This window comes from Panthera uncia, chromosome X (assembly GCF_023721935.1).
Source record: "Panthera uncia isolate 11264 chromosome X, Puncia_PCG_1.0, whole genome shotgun sequence".
Lineage (NCBI taxonomy): Eukaryota > Metazoa > Chordata > Mammalia > Carnivora > Felidae > Panthera > Panthera uncia.
The window spans coordinates 62,607,331-62,627,525 of NC_064817.1; the positions used below are offsets into that span (position 1 = coordinate 62,607,331).

At 35.1% G+C, this 20,195-nt stretch overlaps 1 protein-coding gene across 8 annotated transcripts in view; it reads left to right on the top strand.

The window, feature by feature from the left end:
* TENT5D (terminal nucleotidyltransferase 5D) overlaps positions 1–15,406 on the top strand; it is a 92,770-nt gene extending 77,364 nt beyond the window's left edge. For 2 of the 8 annotated variants that reach the window (XM_049644696.1, XM_049644700.1), the window contains 3 exons: positions 667–713; positions 6,095–6,216; positions 11,932–15,406. In XM_049644696.1, coding sequence (XP_049500653.1) covers positions 11,951–13,123 — 1,173 coding nt within the window. In that variant the 5' untranslated portion in view covers positions 667–713; positions 6,095–6,216; positions 11,932–11,950 and the 3' untranslated portion in view covers positions 13,124–15,406. Of the gene's footprint in view, positions 1–99; positions 202–666; positions 714–6,094; positions 6,217–11,931 lie in introns of those variants that run through there. The other 6 variants (XM_049644697.1, XM_049644702.1, XM_049644698.1 and 3 more) reach the window with 5 other exon arrangements.
* Positions 15,407–20,195: the final 4,789 nt, after the last annotated feature.

The following is a 20,195-nucleotide window of genomic DNA, read 5'->3' on the forward strand; positions in this document are numbered from 1 at the left end:
AAGAGCATTAATGATGCAACAGTAATATTCTTGGTTTCCTGGCAACAGTATCCATTGTGTTGTGGCAAGTGAGTTTCAGAGAATGTGGGGAGATCAGTTGATGGGGAACTCTGGAGAAGGAAGTTAATCTTCAGAGTAGTAGTGTTGTTAAATTCAAAAAAGTGTGCTACAAAAAGACACGGTGAGAAATCCCATAAAAAGGTAGTTTAATTACTTTTTCCTTTCAGTTTCAGCTATGAGTAGTCATTGAAATTGACATTGTGATTACATTTCATTTGAAAACTTACTTTACTCAACTAAAATATGCACTGAATTTCTTAGAAAATTAGCTATTTTGTTACTAATTATGTCTATAATTAGAGCTGTGGTAAAAAATAGAACTCAGTTAATGTGATGAAAAGGGCATCAGTAATTGTTTTTATATCTTACTCTCTGTGCTTATGTCAATAGTGATAGATGAGAGACAAAATACAACTGATATGTTGATGTAGTATAAAGAATTATGTTTATTCACAACTCCAGGGTAAGGGAATTACAACTTTCTCCAGATTAATCGACTAACACATTTACATTGCAATAAATAGCCAGATAGTGAATGATTTTGAAAATTTTAACTTCACACATTTCTCAAGTGAAGTATTAGAGTCTGTACCTCACTTTTTTTAGGTATCAAGTGTGTTTACTACATACCAGTGAAAGAATATTGCAGCCAGGTAATCAAGCATATTTACATATATATTTTTTCTATAATACTGAACTTCCTTTCAAGATTTACTTTTCCTTTTATAAACCACCCATTAGTTGTCTCTTTTGTATAGTCTTGAGGTACCCTTAAAAGTGAACTTTATTTTATGCTAGTAGAAGAATTTAATGGAAGTAAAGTTTGGAAACAATAATCAGATTAATACTTTTAATGTTACTAATGATAAACTTAGTGGATTTCATTAAGGCAATTCTACTTTTAAAAAAAAGAAACAAAAGAGGAAAGAAAAAAAAAGGAGAAAGACAGGGGTACAAACCAAGAAACAGATTCTTAACTAGAGAACAAACTGATGATTACTAGAGAGGAGGTGGGTCGGGGGATGTGTGAATTAGGTGATGGAGATTAAGGGGTGTACTTGTTGTGATGAATACTGGATGATATATGGAATTGTTGCATCATTATATTGTCACAGTATGTTAACTATACTGGAATTAAAATGAATAATAATAGATTAATACATTTAATATTACTGATTATAAACTTAGTGGATTTCATTAAGGCAATTCTATTTTAAATTATCAAAGATTGCATTTTGAAATTGTCTCTTTAAAAAATTCCATCCAGGGGCACCTGGGTTGCTCAGTCAGTTAAGCGTCTGACTTTGGCTCTGGTCATGATCTCATGGCTCATGAGTTCAAGTCCCAAGTTGGGTTCTGTGCTGACATCTCAGAGCCTGAAGCCTGCTTTGGATTCTGTGTCTCCCTCTCTCTCTCTCTCTGCCCCTCCCCTGCTTGTGCTCTGTCTCTCAAAAATAAATAAACATTAAAAACAATTTTTAAAAATGCTATCCAGCTGTTTTCTCTTGTTAGAAGTAGCTATAGATACGGGAGAAACTATAAGGACCTATATTTCTAGCCAAACCAAGAGCAGAAGGTATATTTTTAATGTTTGTTTATTTTTGAGAGAGAGAGCATACATGGTGGAGGGACAGAGAGAGAGGGACTGAGGATCTGAAGTAGGCTCTGTGCTGACAGCAGCAAGCCCAATGTAGGGCTTGAACTCATGAACAGTGAGATCATGACCTCAGCTGAAGTCAGATGCTTAACCGACTGGGTCACCCGTGTGCTTCCAGGGGCAAAAGGTATTCAGTGAGAGAGGGAAGTGCTCATGATGGAGAGACTTAAGGAAAAAAGAGAACACGAGGGGAAAAAGCCACTTGTTTCAGAAAAACTGCCCTCTGAGCATGAATTTAAGTTTGTGTTTATGTTGCCAATGATTGAAGAGGTATAGGAAGGAGGAAGATATATGGTAGGTGTGTGTTTTGGAGAAAGACATGTCAGACAGTATTTGGGGAGATGATAGGAAATTGGTTTTCTGTGTGGGGAGGGAGAAAAAGTAGTAATATTCCACTGGAGAAAGTTCAGCACTAAAGGAAAAAGGAAAGTAATGGAGAGATCACTGGCATGGGGAAGGTAGGCTCAACACTATAGGCCACCTTAAATTGTGTGCCTATAGGTTGCCATAGAAGTGGTCTTACACTACAAGGGGGATTAGCCTGGGAGGAAGGGAAGTTTGTAGGGTAGGTGAGTGGAGCTAGAGGGGTCTGTTGGGGGAAATACTGTCCCTACCCACTTGCCCTTGGACAGCAACAGCTGATACAAGTGCTTGCTTTCTGTACACTTTCTTAATCTCTTTCCTTCCTTCTCCCTTTATTCCTTTCCTTTTAATTTCTACATTTCTCATTCTTTCTCTTTGGCCACCCTTTCCCTTCTTCTCTGTGCTTATCAGCAGCCCCCCCTCCCAAGCCTCATTGTAGCATGGCATCCCTGCCCCCCTCCAGTTGTCTGGACAGATTTGAAGAGACCAATAGTTGGTGAAGTGAATTCTTATGGCCAAGAAGGTGCTGTGAAGGGAGAAGGGGAAACAGGCTAACAGATTTTTTTTTTAATACTGAGGCTTTTTCCTTGAGCATTTTAGTGAGTTCCTACTTTCCTCCTTCTTCAGGTAGTGTTCCTGAGTCATATGGAAGGTATATATGTTGTTGGCTATAATTCTGGAATCTCCTTTAGTCTCCAGAGCATCCTTGATCTGTGTGTGTTGACAGGGTTATCTACAAAGAGGCAACAGATCTGTAATGACTTGTAGAATGTTTACCTGGTTACTGGGTTTATTGTGAGAGTCATGGTGAACTGAACAGGGTCAGTGCTAAGGGGATGGAGCTTTGTTCTCACTAGGTAGCTTTAGCTCACAGCTTGCCCAGAAGCCTGTTGTACTTCAGAGCCTTCTCAGTGATCTCTGCACCCTGTCATTCCCTCCAAAGGGAAATAGAGTTCTCTCTGGCCAGCTCCCCTATTTGAGGTTAATGACAGTTTGGAGAGGCAGCAACTCTTTGTATCAGGTACATTAGAAGCAAAAGAAGCCTGATTTGGTTGAATCTGCATAGCTATCAGCCTTTATCAGCCACTTATATAAAGAGCAGAGGGAAAAAGGAAGAAAGAAGTATTACTGAGAGCTCTCTCACTTCCCACTGTAAGGGATTGGCACTAAACCTGAAAGGATTTGGGAGATGATTTCCTTAGAACACTGCACACTTTTAACACTTTGAAGCAACAAATAATATCCACAGCAAGTTAAAAACTATAAACAAACACAAAGTATATTTATGGATTGGGGCAGAATGGGAAGGAAATGATAAGATTTCTCTGGAATTAGAGGCAGAGGTTTAACCTGGGGGAAGGTAGCTCGTTTTTAAGCTTCTGAGCATCATGCTTTTAAATCCAGAGCTATTTCTCATTTAGGCTTTTGTATTGTTTTCTCTAGGTGTCTGGCATGTTGATCTTTTTTTATAAATTTTTTTAATGTTTATTTTTGAGAGAAAGAGACAGAGCATGGGTGGGGGTAGAGAGGGGAGAGAGTGAGACACAGAATCCAAAGCAGGCTCCAGGCTTTGAGCTGTCAGCACAGAGCCCAATGTGGGGCACGAACCCATGAACCACAAGATCAGGACCTGAGCTGAAGTAGGACACTTAACCCACTAACCCACCCAGGCACCCCTGGCATGTTGATCTTAATTATTCCAATGCACCTTTTATCTTAGCTTTTTAACTCAAAAACCCTCTTTTAGCATGGTTCTATCTACATGTAAGAATTTCAAGAACAAGTTATTTCCCTAATCATCAATGGCAGGAAACCAAGAATTCATGCAAATTTTCTGTAAAAACAGTATTAGAATGAAAATTAGAGCTAAGCAGTGTTTGAAAAGAGATGGACATAAAGTGAAGAGAATGACAGACTAGGATATTAATAACACCAAAATAGAATCTACCTGCCTGCGTTTTTATGAGTATGAGTAGAAACTAGAAATCTTGAACACTTCTACTATCTTTTGGTACATGAGAAGTTGACATTTTTCTACTCGCTCCATGGCCCAAGCCTATTTTTTTGTTGTTGTTTATTTTTGAGAGAGCGAGAGAGAGAGCAAGTGGGGAAGGGACACGGGGAGAGAGAGAGAGAGAGAGAGAGAGAGAGAATGAATCCCAAGCAGACTCCGAGCTGTGAGCGCAGAGCCCGATGTGGGGCTCGAGCTCACAAACTGTGAGATCATGACCAAGAGTCAGACACTCAACCGACTGAGTCACCCAGGTACCCCTAAGCCTAATTTTAAGTCCAGTGACATCTCTGAGCACTTTGCCACTTCTATTCACTGAAAATATAGTTATTACACGTGTTTTTAACATAATTAAAACATTTTTTAATTCAGAAAAAAATTTAAATAAACATCTTTTTCTTAAGTTTCATCATTGTCTGAAGTACATTTGTAAGAGGCTATAACTTTGAAAAATAAACCCATTTGTTTTATTAGTAGAATTCTGTACTAATAAAATAGTTTTTGAAGTAATGTAAATTGGAACTGTTATAGCATCAATGTGATGAGATTTATTCTTCAGAACTAAATTTGAAAATGACTAATGCCAAAAGTGAACTGATAGTGAGAAGTCACTTCCAAATCTTTAAATGCTATAGAATTGTAACATCAACAGTGCATTATGGCATTAATAATATAGTGTTTTGTGATACAAGATTTGTTCTAGAACTTAAGCACTGTGGTCAATCATATAAAAATTGCATACACACAATAATAGAGGCTTCATATAAGCATTCTAAATTAGATTATAAACAAATATTAGAATTTTTATCTGTATTAAAAACTTTGGAAATACACAGCTTCCCTTTCAAATGTTTACACTTTTTCTTTAAAACATTCATCCTTTGCTAAATCTTACCTGAAATTAAAATTCAGGTAAAATTAATTCTTTGTAATTAAATCTTTTGAATGTAATGGCCTAACAGAAAAATCCACAAAGATGAACACGCAAATACTTTATTATAATCAATGACTTTTAGTCAAGATATTTATTTTTAACAGATTATAAAATAGCTGCCTATTTAGATTGATAAATATATAGTGATTATGATGTTTATAAAAATAATTTTATGGGTTGTCCACAGAACTTAATGTTATTATTTATTATTAAGAGTGCAATGGAATATTATCCAGCCATAAAAAGAATGAAATCTTGCCACTTGCAGTGACATGGATGGAGCTAGAGAGTATAATGCTAACTGAAATAAGTCAGTCATAGAAAGACAATACCATATGATTTCACTCATGTGGAATTAAAAAAAAAAAAAACGAGCAAAGAAAAATAAAGAGACAAGCCAAGAAACAGACTCTTAATTATTGTGAACAAATTGATGGTTACTAGAGGGGAGGTTGTGGGGGGATGGGTGAAATAGCTGATGGGGATTAGGGAGTGCTCTTGTCATGATGAGCCCTGGGTGATGTATGGAACTGTTGAATCACTATATTATACACCTGAAACTAATATAACACTTCATGTTAACTATACTGGAATTAAAAGAAAGTAAAATTGAATAAAAAGAATGAATTTACTTTAAAATATTTTGCATCTATAGTTAGACTCTATACACAGGCTTATTTCTATGTCTCCTTGTAAGCAAAACATACTCTGATTTTAGCAGAACAAAGAACTAGTGAATTGAAAGGAAAAACTGGTTCTTTTAGAGTTTTTTAACTTCCATCTTACTTTATATACATTTTTAAAACTTCACGTATCCCATTTTAAAACCTTCAGCTATCAGCACTTGTGCTGAGCATAGCATAAGTACAGATAAGTTGAATCACTGTTGTACACCTGAAACTGTCTTTCTCTTTATCTGTCTGTGTATATATATGTCTCTGTGTGTGTGTGTGTGTGTGTGTGTGTGTGTGTGTGTATTATTTGTAGGACTACTGGCCAAGGATCACTAGATTACTTGTACATAACATTTTTCAAAGAACCCCATCGTTGCATTTTTTTCTGCCTGCAGTTTTCCTGGTTGATTCATTATTTTGTTCAGTGATAAAATGAAAATTCCTATCTTCATTAAAGGATCCACTGAATCATCGCATTAATTCAACTGTATTGCATTCTTGAGGTAGTCTTTCCAGCGTAAGTCTTAAGCCTTTTTTCTCTCTCTTTGGAAATACTATTCTAGTATTAATACAAATTGAAAGCAGTGGCTAAGTTTTCCTTTTTTTCCTGTAGTCAGAAGGACCATAAGGTGATGATAGGGAGAACAATTATGCTTTATTATATAAGTATCTATTTGCAATTCTTTGTGAAATCTTGGCAGCTTACTCACCTTGCCTTGCACTCCAGTGAATTTAACCAATTGAATAATGGAAACCACGTTCTGTGTTTACTATAGTTGGATACATTTGGGGCACACTAATATTAGTTAAAGTAGATGGAAAAAGTGATAGCTTTAAGGATGAGTAAATTGGGAGAAGTCAGAGAGAACAAGATTTATATACTCTGCAAAATAGTGAACTACTGCTGATTTCCTCATTTGGAGATGAATAGGAATTTCAGATTTTGTACTTCTGTTTGAGTTTACATGATGCATTATTGAAGGATTTCTGCCTATAATTTGAGCTGTTAGTCTTTGAAAATATAGCTTTATATTTTATGTTCAATAAACATACTTTCAGTAACTAAGAACTGCACTGTATCCAAGATAAACTTAAGCATTGTGAATGGTTTTGTTGGCATTTTACCACCTTTAATATGATATCCATCAGTCATCCAAAGTTTATATTTAGCCGTGATCTTTGGTTCAGCAATTCAAATTAAATTTTCCAAGTTTTATAATTTTTTTATTGATGTATAAGTATTTTATTTTGCTATATGAAGTTAACTGCTGAGCCATAACCCACACATGAAGATAAGTCTTATTATTTTAGTGCCATGTGTGAAATCTGTAACTACAACATTATATGGATATTGTGCATTATGCTAAAATAGTAGATGTGCCAGGAAAACATAACATTACTCTCAAATCTTGATTATCCATGTTTATAGTGGTGAGCATTGATGGAGGCATATATAGATTCCAGATCAATATAAATCATGTATATTTATTCCATTGTGACATATAGTTCATAATATTTTGTATGCTCATGTATGTCTATATGTATATATGTGTTTTTGTGTATCACAGATTTATTTTCATAACTATGCTTTTCTCTAAAACTGTTTTTTAAAATTCTAATTTGCATTTCCTGTATATTTAGCTGTAGAGGTGATTGGTGAGATGGTAGCTTGAAATTCCTCAGCTGGTAATAATGTTAATTCAGTAGAGAAGTAGGCTTGATTTAAAAAGTATGCTTATGGGGGCGCCTAGGTGCCTCAGTCAGTTAAGCATCCAACTCTCAGTTTTGGCTCAGGTCATGATCTCACGGTTTTGTGGGTTCAGCCCTGCATCGGGGTCTGTGCTGGTGGTGTGGAGCCTGCTTGGGATTCTCTCTCTCTGCCCCTCCCCTTCTCATGCTGTCTGTTCCTCTCAAAATAAATAAATAAACTTAAGAAAAAGTATGTTTACATAGTTGTGCATAGAGAAACATGAGAGAAAATAGCTGTTTATCAAAGCTCCAATTTTTATATTTAAGTAATATATTGCTCAACCAAAGACAGTTTTCCTACATTTTAGCAAGTTGGTGTCACTGTTACTTTTGTAACAAGAAATACCAGGCCTAAAATATTCTGTATGTGTATTTTTTTAAAGCTCTCTAGATAATTCTGAAAACCAGAAATTTGGGTAATTAACATAGGGTATCATTAACATAGGGTAATCAAGCAGCAACTCTATAGTTGTTCAATGAAGATCAATTTCCCTACACCACTTCTCTAGTGTAAGGTAAAGTTAACCTTTGGACAACATATTTCTTGTCCTTGAAAGATCATAGTATTATTCTGCCTGGGAAACAAAATTCTGACCCTTCCCTTCCTCCTCTTATATCTATGAGCAGATTCAAGATACAAAGTAAGACTTCCTATTTCTTGATTTGAAGGACACCTTTTGATCAAGGACTCCCGCATTCTGACAGTTAACTTAGTCATGTCTTTGGATGGTTTTATTTGCACATAAATATCCTGGAAACTTCTGTATGGATAAGAATGCAGTAATTTTTTTTTAATTTTTTTAACGTTTATTTATTGTTGAGAGAAAGAGAGAGACAGAGCATGAGAATGGGAGGGGCAGAGAGAGGAGGAGACACAGAATCCGAAGCAGGCTCCAGGCTCTGAGCTGTCAGCACAGAGCCCGACATGGGGCTGGAACCCAAGAATCGCGAGATTATGACCTGAGCCGAAGTGGACACTCAACTGACTGAGCTACCCAGGTGCCCCGAATGTGGTAATTTTAATAACGTCAGTATATCAGTGTAAGTGATCTTTATTTTCAGATGATTGGTGATTAAAGGTTTAGGTTCACATGGGGATTGTAGGCCTGGTAATAGACCATTGAATTTTAAACTTTTAACTAATATTAACAAAGGAAATTTACCATTAAGGAAAGGAAAATTGCCATTTGCAAAAGAAATTTACATATTAAAAAGGAACTTGGAAACTTTTTCTGTATCAATTAAAGTTAAATAATTTACATGTGATATTTCTAAAATATTAGGTAAATGCTTGATCTTCCTTAGGCCCTTACATGAAGCCAGCCAATGTTATGAATTATCATTTTTCTAGATTGAGAATTTGAGGATAACAAACTTTGTTAGCTTGAAACAATTCAGTGACAATTCAGGAAGAGAAATTAGGTAATAGGCATGCCAGTTTTTACTGCATATTCTATTCTTCATGTAACATTTTATTTTTTCTAATGTTCTAAAGTCAATATACATACTATTTCACTTGATGGATGAATAACCAAACTCCAACAGCCTGGTGTGTAGTCAGTTCAGCCCATTCATCTTTAAGGATTGATTTGGATATTGACATTGCTAATAAAACTTTCTGAGCATTAGTAATTAATGTGGCTTAAAATGAAACAATACATTACATGGCCCATTTCATCACATAATAAAAATAAGTACTTTTATTCATATATATGGTGATTTCATATACAGAAACAATAGATTTAGTCTTATATTCCCACTGACATAGATTTGCCATTCCTTAATTGATCTTTTGCCCGTGCTTGGACTACCAAAGTCAGTCTGAGAAAGCCAAATACCATGTGATTTCACCCATAAGTGGAATTTAAGAAACAAATGAAGAAAGAAATAAAGAGACAAACAAAAACACAGACTCTTAAACTCAGAACACAGAGAACAAACTGGTGGTCACCTGAGGAGAGGTGGGTGGAGGGACGGGTGAAACAGAGGAAGGGGATGAAGAGTACACTTACTGTGGGCTCCTGGGTGGCTCAGTTGTTAAGCATCTGACTTCAGCTCAGGTCATGATCTCATGGTTTGTGAGTTCAAGTACACATTGGGTGAGCTCGAGCCCTGCTTCAGGTGAGCACAAACCCCACTTCAGGCAAAAAACACAAGGCCCACTTCAGGTGAGCCCTGCTTCTCTCTCTGTCTTTCTCTGCCCCTCATGGGATTCTCTGTCTCTGTCCCTCCCTCCTTTGTGCCGTCTATTTCTGTGTCTCTCAAGAAAAAAAAAAGACTACATTTATCATGATGTGTGATGAGTACTGAGTAATGTATAGAATTGTTGAGGGGCGCCTGGGTGGCTCAGTCGGTTGAGCGTCCGACTTCGGCTCAGGTCATGATCTCACAGCTTGTGGGTTCGAGCCCCGCGTCGGGCTCTGTGCTGACTGCTCAGAGCCTGGAGCCTGTTTCAGATTCTGTGTCTCCCTCTCTCTCTGACCCTCCCCCGTTCATGCTCTGTCTCAAAAATAAATAAACGTTAAAAAAAAAAATTAGAATTGTTGAATCACCATATTGTACATCTGAAACTAATATAACATTGTATGTTAATTATACTGGAAATAAGCAAATAAAAGCAAAAAAAGAGAAAAAAGCTGATTCTACAGATGTCAAATAAGATGATAATATTTACTCTAGTCTACTAGGGAAATATACAACACTAAATTCTAAATATTGATATTCTGTTCTAATACCTCCTTACATGGGAAAAGTATGAATACTATCTATACACATTTACATGGGAAAAATATGAATACTATCTATATAAATCTGCCTTAAACTTCATATGTTTTTTTAAATTTCTAGTATTCATGAAAGAAAGCCTAAACCCAAAGCTACATCCATAACTAGCTTTATTTATTTTCCTAGATATATCTGCTTGACAGCTTACTAGAGTATTTGAAGATCCATTTAACAACTGTAATTGTACCTAATTACATAATAGACTTATATTTAACAATTGCATATATAGTATTTATAACTTTAAATTTCTTAACTCCAAACTGTAAAGTTTCCTGAGCATATCATACTGTACATCTGCAGAAAACAGTTTTTAAAGCTCAGGAATCTTACAGTTTTTTTATATCTTTGCCCCCATTTTGGAGAAAAATATAGTAGTCTCATTTGTTTTTCATTTTATTTATTTATTTTTTTTAGTTTTTTCATATTTATTATTTTTGAGAGAGAGTGCAAGATGGGGAGGGGCAGTGAGAGAGGGAGACACAGAATCCAAAGCAGGCTCCAGGCTCTGAGCTGTCAGCACAGAGCCTGATGCGGGTCTGGAACCCAAGAACTATGAAATCATGACCTGAACCTAAGTCAGACACTCAACTGACTGACCCAGGTGCCCCTGTTTTGCATTTTTTCCCTGTTCTTCATCTTAAAATGACATTTATTATTTCCTTCAACATTTATTTTTTTTATTTCTTTATTTTGAGAGAGAAAGAATGTGCAAGCAGGGGAGTGGCAGAAAGAGAAGGGGAGAGAGAATCCCAAGCAGGCTGTGCACTGTCAGCATAGAGCCCAAGGTGGGGCTTGAACTCACAAACCTTGAGATCATGACCTAAGCCAAAATCAAGAGTCAGACACTTAACCGACTGAGCCACCCAGGTGCTCCTCCTTCAACATTTCTTAGAGTTACTGGGCACATAGAAGAGATGATAAGTTAGGTACTATCCTTATATCCTCAGGCAATTCAAGGAATTCATAACCTAATGGACTTCAGTAATCTTTAAAATGAGAGCAGTAATATATATGAAACCATAATGCCTTAAATCTTTTGGATTAAAGATTCTATGCATTGCTTCCAAACATCATGCCTTCAGTCAGCTGGGTCTAACACACACAGACATGCTCTTTGATCTCACTTGAAATTAGCGACAACTAATGTCAGTGATGTACTATGGTTATTTCATGAAAAAAAAATTATACCAAATACAATCATTATAGTATTTACATGAAGAAAGATTGAGAAAGGCCACCATCTTACATAACAAAATAATTACATTTCTAACAATTCCTTGAGAATGTCTGTTTGTATGCACCAGTGGATCTAACAATTTTGACATAATCATAGTGGCTTTTATTTCACTTAGCTATTAAGAACGACTTATGGTTACCAGAGGGAAGGTGGGTGGGGAAATGGGTAAAATAGGTGATGGGGATTAAGGAGTGCATTTGCTGTGATGAGTACTGGCTATTGAATGAAAGTGTTGAATCACTATATTGTACACCTGAAACTAATATTACACTGTATGTTAACTAACTGGAATTTAAATAAAAACTTTAAAAAATAGATTTAAACACAATTAGGAACAGTGACAATTTACTTCCTAGTATTAGTTTTGTTTATGAGGGTAAGTCTATTTTTAACTTTTTCGTATGCTTTAACAACTGATTTTGTGATGCTAACATTTCCTCTCAATATTTGCTTGCTTTCTAGTTGATCTCCTGACCTTACAATGTCTGAAATCAGATTTAGCAATCTCACTTGGGATCAAGTTATAATACTGGATCAAGTGTTAGATGAAGTAATTCCAATTCATGGAAGGGGAAATTTCCCCACATTGGAGGTAAAACCAAAAGATATCATTCATGTTGTGAAAGACCAATTGATAGAGCAAGGAATTATTGTTAAAGATTCCCGATTGAATGGTTCCACAGCAAGTTATATACTTGCAAGCCACAGTGGAATCAGCTATAAGGATCTTGATGTTATTTTTGGTGTTGAATTACCAAGTGATCAGGAATTTCAAGTTGTTAAGAATGCAGTTCTAGGTTGTCTACTGGACTTTTTACCAAAAGGTGTGAAAAAGGAAAAGATCACCCTAAAGACCATGAAAGAGGCTTATGTGCAGAAGATGGTCAAAGTTTGCAATATGCATGATCGTTGGAGTCTCATTTCTCTTTCAAACAACACTGGAAAAAATGTAGAGCTAAAATTTGTGAATTCACTCAGACGACAATTTGAATTTAGTGTTGATTCCTTTCAAATTGTTTTGGATCCCATGTTAGAATTTTACAGTGACAAAAATGCTAGGCTAACCAAAGAATGTTATCCTGTTGTGATAGCTGAAAGCATGTATGGAGACTTCCAAGAAGCAATGACACATTTGCAATACAAGCTTATATCTACTAGAAAACCTGAAGAGATTAGAGGTGGTGGCCTTCTGAAGTACAGCAACTTGCTGGTTCGTGATTTTAAACCAGCTTGTGAAGCAGAAATCAAGACACTGGAACGTTACATGTGTTCTAGATTCTTCATTGATTTTCCTGATGTAGTAGAACAGCAAAAGAAGATTGAATCATACCTCCGTAACCATTTCATAGGTGAAGAAAATAGCAAATATGACTACCTTATGACCTTGCGTGGAGTTGTGAATGAAAGCACTGTTTGCCTTATGGGTCATGAAAGAAGGCAGACACTCAATATGATCACCCTTATGGCTTTAAAAGTACTTGGAGAACAGAATATTCTACCCAATACAGACAATGTAACTTGCTTTTATCAGCCTGCTCCATACTTTGCTGCTGAGGGAGGGTATCCTAATTATTATGTAACATCTGGACCACCACCGATTTTTTTCCAACCATACCAACCACTGCACTTTCATGTGCCAAATGGTGTGGTCTAAACACACACACACACACACACACACACACACACACACACCAGAAACTTTGCTTTAATTAAACACCTCTTAAAAGCAAGTTTCTAAAATCCATAAAATTAAAATCTATTTTTTATATTTCTTCAGTTATCAACTATTTTCCATTAATTATAGCTTAAACCATCATAGTAAGTACAATATCATCTATAAACTGACCACTGTAAATGATTTTCAAGTGTTATTAATTAGCTATAATAACTTTCAAATGTTGTGGACCACTTAAAATGATTTTCAGATCTTACTAAGTCTTAAGTAAGACTCAAATTTGTCCTGAAAAATACATAACAGATGCCTGAATCTTTGATTAAAATATAAGAGACTCATATTTTCAAATTCAAAGGTACAGTAAAGATAAGTGCCAACATTTTTTTATTCAATCAATTCCTGTGTTTCATTCACTTCACCATTTTTTTTCCGGTGAATATTACCATCACTGAGTTTTCAATACTTAACAAAAATGCCTAATTTCAAAGACAACAGATTCAGAAGAGATTAAAACTCTGGACTTTATAAGCACTTATTTTGTTTTCCAATTAAATTGGGTTAGATACAAAATCCTACTGTTATTTCAAGGAACACTGAAAAAAATATTTCTGAAAAAACACTGGACATTAACAATTTGTCAACTGTCAAATAGTGTTGTTGATCTGAAGAATAATACCATCCAGCTGGTAAAATCAATACTGCGATCAAAATTATATAAGTGTCTTCATTTTTTCCCCTAAATAAGTTGAAAAGAATGAAAATGACCAACTATGAATGTGAACATTTTTTATCATTATCTTTTAGAGACTCTAAATGGCAGATAGCAAAAAAACAGGCATTTTTTTTTAGCTATGGATGGTATTTATCATTTTTAGGACCTATTTGTCTAATGTATTAATATATCTGGAGATAGTATCAGTAAGTTAAAATATTTTCATTATTGTTCATTGAAGTGCATTTTTTTCACTTTGCTCTTACTAAAGATCAGTTTCTAACATGCTACTCAAGTGCCTCTTTATGTGAGTTTTTGCATAATACTATAATTTATCCAACAATTGCATACATTCATCAGGTATCTGACTATTTGCCTACTACATCAGGTATGCTGCTAGCAGATCTACCAATAGAATTAAAACAATGTTTTTCCCATAATGAAGAAAATAATCCATAACCAATATTAATGGAGATGAGAGAGAAGATGAACTATCCTGAATGAATATAGAGAAGACCATCAGACAACTTCACCATTTTCACTTGCTTCTGATTTTTTGTTTTTTCCATCTCAGTTTTCATTGACCATCATAAGTTTTTTCATCACAGCATGATCCAAAAGGCATATTCTGAGAATTTGTCACTTATAAACTGTGCTTAATCTGTCTTCTCTGTATTACAGTACTGGACACAAAAAGTACATAAAATATGGCATTTTCAAATAAATATTTCCAAGATGTTTTATACCACCACACCACTGGCCATCAGTATATTGTTAAAGAATTATATTTAAAATGTATTTATGTGTATTTACACATGCACATATTTATCAATCATACAACCCTGTTTTAAACATTATATGGATTCGCCTCTTTGCTTGGGAAAATAAAGAATTTATAAATACTACATTAAAGAGAAAATTTAGTAATCTATTAACATAGTGTATTGGCTGAAAAATGATCTTTCTGTACTAAAGTATAATCTTTAGTTTTCAGTTGGGGGAGTGCTTGCACATAAAACTGAAATAGTATATGCTATGTTTAAGTACCAAAAAACAATTCCAAAAGATATGGGAAAAGTATTTAGGAATAAAAGAACTATAGTAGTTATGAGTCATGGGTAAAGATTCAGTATTTCCACAGAATTTTATGCTGAATAGCACAATTCTGAAGCTGTTTGGAAACATCCCTCATGTGCTCCCTTAGTTTCCTTTGGTTCTATTGAGAATTTGAACTCCTTTTTCCCTAAAGAGGAAATTCTCTATGGTGTTCTCCTAAAGCTTTACATACTGCTGGAAGAATGGCCTGAAAGCTACCAGCTCACTCCTAACATTTTCAAATATGTGTTTTCATTGTAGTATAAAAGCTCAGACTTGGTATATAAGATTTTCTCAAGAAAGAGAATCCAAACCTGTTGAATGGAAATGGTATCACTAAAGAGAAAGCTATAGTTTGATCTCTCATGGTTTTCTTTCCAAGCTAGGCTGTCCTTTGGTTCCAACCAAACAGAAAAATATCTATCTTTAATAGCGTATGAGTATCTCTCCAGGATTAGGCTAGTTTTCTTAAGATACCGTATTACCTCATTCTGTTCATTAAGATAATAAATGGGAAAATTTTCCTATAAAAATAGTTCCAGATTCTTTGCCTAAAGGAGTTAATTGATGTTAGTTAAATTTGACTCTAGAGCATATGTCATTTCATTACAAGAGAGAAATGTTGTCTTTTCCTCTTTTATTTTATACAAATTCAACACTGAGTCTTAGTTTGGGAATTGTTTTTTCTTCTCAGAAACCTAACCAAAACCAAAAAAAAAAAATCGTTTGACATAGTTCTAGTATTCATATCAGTGGGACACAGTTGGTGTTAGTTATAGGTACATATTTTTTTAAACCAAAATATTCTTGCATTTCACAGATGTTTTCACATAATTATTAAAGTTATATTAGTAGACTATTTGTAGCTTTTAAATTCAGAGATATTCTGATAGTGACTGATGTCCAGTTTGTCAAGGAAAGTTGAAGACAAGTTATTTAAATTAAAGACAAAATAACAGAGATGGAGCAGTTATGAACTTCTCCAAAAAAACTGGGAAAATATCCTAGGCCCGAATTCCATTTGTTAATATCATCTCAGAAATGTTCTATTAAAATTCGTGCAAAATAAACAATTTTTAAAATTTGCCTTTAGCCATATTTTAGTTTTTAGGTATTGAGAAGGATCAATATGCAAAATGTCTGAGATATGATTAAAACTCTTTTCATGCATGGATCTATTATCTGGAAGGATTCATCCATCTTGGAAAATATAGAGAGTTAAAAGTTTACAATTGAGAAAAAATTTGAAGTTTTTAAAGTTTTTAATGCTTATCAAAATTATATTGATCTATGAATATGGCAGTTCCATTTATAGAGGATTTAAAAAAAATAATTGAGTCTGTAACTTAACATTAAAACAGGATTGGGAGGTTTGTGGGACTACAGTTTGAAAAGTATTCTTATAAAGACCATTTTGTCAAGTCCTAAAACCCAATATTTTAAAGTGCTTTAGGATTTATTTGCTTTGCATTGTAAAAGAAAATACTTTTAATGATGTTTTCTTTTCACTTCTGTTCTTTTGTGGTCATATTCTGTATGTTACAATGTTAAAAGTTACAAGTTTGGAAATTGTATTGCTGATACACTGCTCCCTTTTATGAACACTTTTTTAGCATGTATAAATGGAAGCAGCTAATTTGTTGAAATGTCATTGTATTGCTTTTAGGTGCTTTCTTAAGGAAACAGATTTCCTCAAATTTTGTCAGTTTGAACAAAAACATACCATTTAGAGTATATGGTGTCTGTAAATAAATTTAACTTGTAACAGGTGATCTTTAAGCTCAACACATTACACTTCTAGTTTTGTTTTTCTTTAATATGGGGGATGTGAAGTTATTTTTCACAAAATTGTTATGTCACAAGTAGTGCTAAATGAATTGAATTAGTGTTTGAAACAATAGAAACCCCTTTTTGTTTAGATGTAGTCTTTGAAAGAGCAAGAAAATAGCCCCTGTAAATGAATAAGTGTCCTAAGAAAGAAGTGTCTTCAGAGGGCCCTCTTTGCAAAATTTTCTCTTATGATTCCAAATTAAAAGTGATGGATTGAATAACCCTGTTAAATCCAATTTAAGTGGTTTCATGATGATTTATGAAAATTTACTTGTTATAAATTGTAGACTGGTGGTAGAATTTGAACTGTTCCCTAAAATTTTAGTGAGTAGTCCACTTTACATTATAAATAAAATGTGACCAAGTCACACTTGGTCCTTTGGCTCAACTAGAGAACCCAGGATCCTAAGATTGAATTCTTGTTTTAGCATTGGTATGCTAATAATCAGTGGGAGAGATTGGTCTCCATGAAAATGACAGTAGAGAGTGATATGAAAGTTCACACTCATATCTTATTCAGAAATTTCATTTTTATCATAGAAAGACAACATAAAAAACATTTCTATATAAAATGTGGCTTCAATACCAAATGGAAAAATAGTAAAGATATTGTAATATCTTTAAGTTATAAAGTCAGTTAAAAAAGGAATTCCAGTATATTTGTAGTGGTCACTAATAAAATGTTTTTAAATAAAAACTGGTATTACATAGTAATTTACATTTAAAATGTCTGTTTTAAAAGTTTTAACAAATGTTCACCTCTCCCCAATAAAATTATTCAACCCGAACATATATTAGTGGATATTTGAATAAAGAGGATTGGAAATAATTTTCTTTAAGCCTTACATGTGACCTCCTTGAACAAAAGGATTTTTTTTTTTTTTTTTAGAAATGTAAAGTCTTTCTTGTTTATTAAGTATGGTGTAGCACAGGTTTTTCCATAAAAGAGAAACGCAGATTCAATTACATCAAATAAGAAAAATTATGCTGGGCTTGTTGTGCCAATTCAAAAGAACACTAATTATTTCCAGCTTTTAAGTAAATTATTGGCAAGCAAATGGACTGACAATTTATTAATTCCAAATTGGCTAATCTTAACTCAAATACTTTATTAAAATAAATGTTATTTGCTAGTAGAGATTTAAATTATACCTATTAATTAATTTATTTTTTTTTATTTTTTAATATATGAAATTTACTGTCAAATTGGTTTCCATACAACACCCAGTGCTCATCCCAAAAGGTGCCCTCCTCAATACCCATCACCCACCCTGCCCTCCCTACCACCCTGCCCTCCCTCCCACCCCCCATGTACCCTCATATGTTTCTTATGGCCTTTTTTAGCAACATGGAGTTGGCCTCCTCCCCCTCTACCCTTTTTTTTTTTTTTTTCCTTCCCCTCCCCCATGGGTTTCTGTTACGTTTCTCAGGATCCACATAAGAGTGAAACCATATGGTATCTGTCTTTGTCTGTATGGCTTATTTCACTTAGCATCACACTCTCCAGTTCCATCCATGTTGCTACAAAAGGCCATATTTCATTTTTTCTCATTGCCACGTAGTATTCCATTGTGTATATAAACCACAATTTCTTTATCCATTCATCAGTTGATGGACATTTAGGCTCTTTCCATAATTTGGCTATTGTTGAGAGTGCCGCTATAAACATTGGGGTACAGGTGCCCCTATGCATCAGTACTCCTGTATCCCTTGGATAAATTCCTAGCAGTGCTATTGCTGGGTCATAGGGTAGGTCTATTTTTAATTTTCTGAGGAACCTCCACACTGCTTTCCAGAGCGGCTGCACCAATTTGCATTCCCACCAACAGTGCAAGAGGGTTCCTGTTTCTCCACATCCTCTCCAGCATCTATAGTCTCCTGATTTCTTCATTTTGGCCACTCTGACTGGCGTGAGGTGGTATCTGAGTGTGGTTTTGATTTGTATTTCCCTGATAAGGAGCGACGTTGAACATCTTTTCATGTGCCTGTTGGCCATCCGGATGTCTTCTTTAGAGAAGTGTCTATTCATGTTTTCTGCCCATTTCTTCACTGGGTTATTTGTTTTTCGGGTGTGGAGTTTGATGAGCTCTTTATAGATTTTGGATACTAGCCCTTTGTCCGATGTGTCATTTGCAAATATCTTTTCCCATTCCGTTGGTTGCCTTTTAGTTTTGTTGGTTGTTTCCTTTGCTGTGCAGAAGCTTTTTATCTTCAAAAGGTCCCAGTAATTCACTTTTGCTTTTAATTCCCTTGCCTTTGGGGATGTGCCGAGTAAGAGATTGCTATGGCTGAGGTCAGAGAGGTCTTTTCCTGCTTTCTCCTCTAAGGTTTTGATGGTTTCCTGTCTCACATTCAGGTCCTTTATCCATTTTGAGTTTATTTTTGTGAATGGTGTGAGAAAGTGGTCTAGTTTCAACCTTCTGCATGTTGCTGTCCAGTTCTCCCAGCACCATTTGTGAAAGAGACTTTTTTCCATTGGATGTTCTTTCCTGCTTTGTCAAAGATTAGTTGGCCATACGTTTGTGGGTCTAGTTCTGGGGTTTCTATTCTATTCCATTGGTCTATGTGTCTGTTTTTATGCCAATACCATGCTGACTTGATGATGACAGCTTTGTAGTAGAGGCTAAAGTCTGGGATTGTGATGCCTCCTGCTTTGGTCTTCTTCTTCAAAATTACTTTGGCTATTCGGGGCCTTTTGTGGTTCCATATGAATTTTAGGATTGCTTGTTCTAGTTTCGAGAAGAATGCTGGTGCAATTTTGATTGGGATTGCATTGAATGTGTAGATAGCTTTGGGTAGTATTGACATTTTGACAATATTTATTCTTCCAATCCATGAGCAGGGAATGTCTTTCCATTTCTTTATATCTTCTTCAATTACCTGCATAAGCTTTCTATAGTTTTCAGCATACAGATCTTTTACATCTTTGGTTAGATTTATTCCTAGGTATTTTATGCTTCTTGGTGCAATTGTGAATGGGATCAGTTTCTTCATTTGTCTTTCTGTTGCTTCATTGTTAGTGTATAAGAATGCAACTGATTTCTGCACATTGATTTTGTATCCTGCAACTTTGCTGAATTCATGTATCAGTTCTAGCAGACTTTTGGTGGAGTCTATCGGATTTTCCATGTATAATATCATGTCATCTGCAAAAAGCGAAAGCTTGACTTCGTCTTTGCCAATTTTGATGCCTTTGATTTCCTTTTGTTGTCTGATTGCTGATGCTAGAACTTCCAGCACTATGTTAAACAACAGCGGTGACAGTGGGCATCCCTGTCGTGTTCCTGATCTCAGGGAAAAAGCTCTCAGTTTTTCCCCGTTGAGGATGATGTTAGCTGTGGGCTTTTCATAAATGGCCTTTATGATCTTTAAGTATGTTCCTTCTATCCCGACTTTCTCAAGGGTTTTTATTAA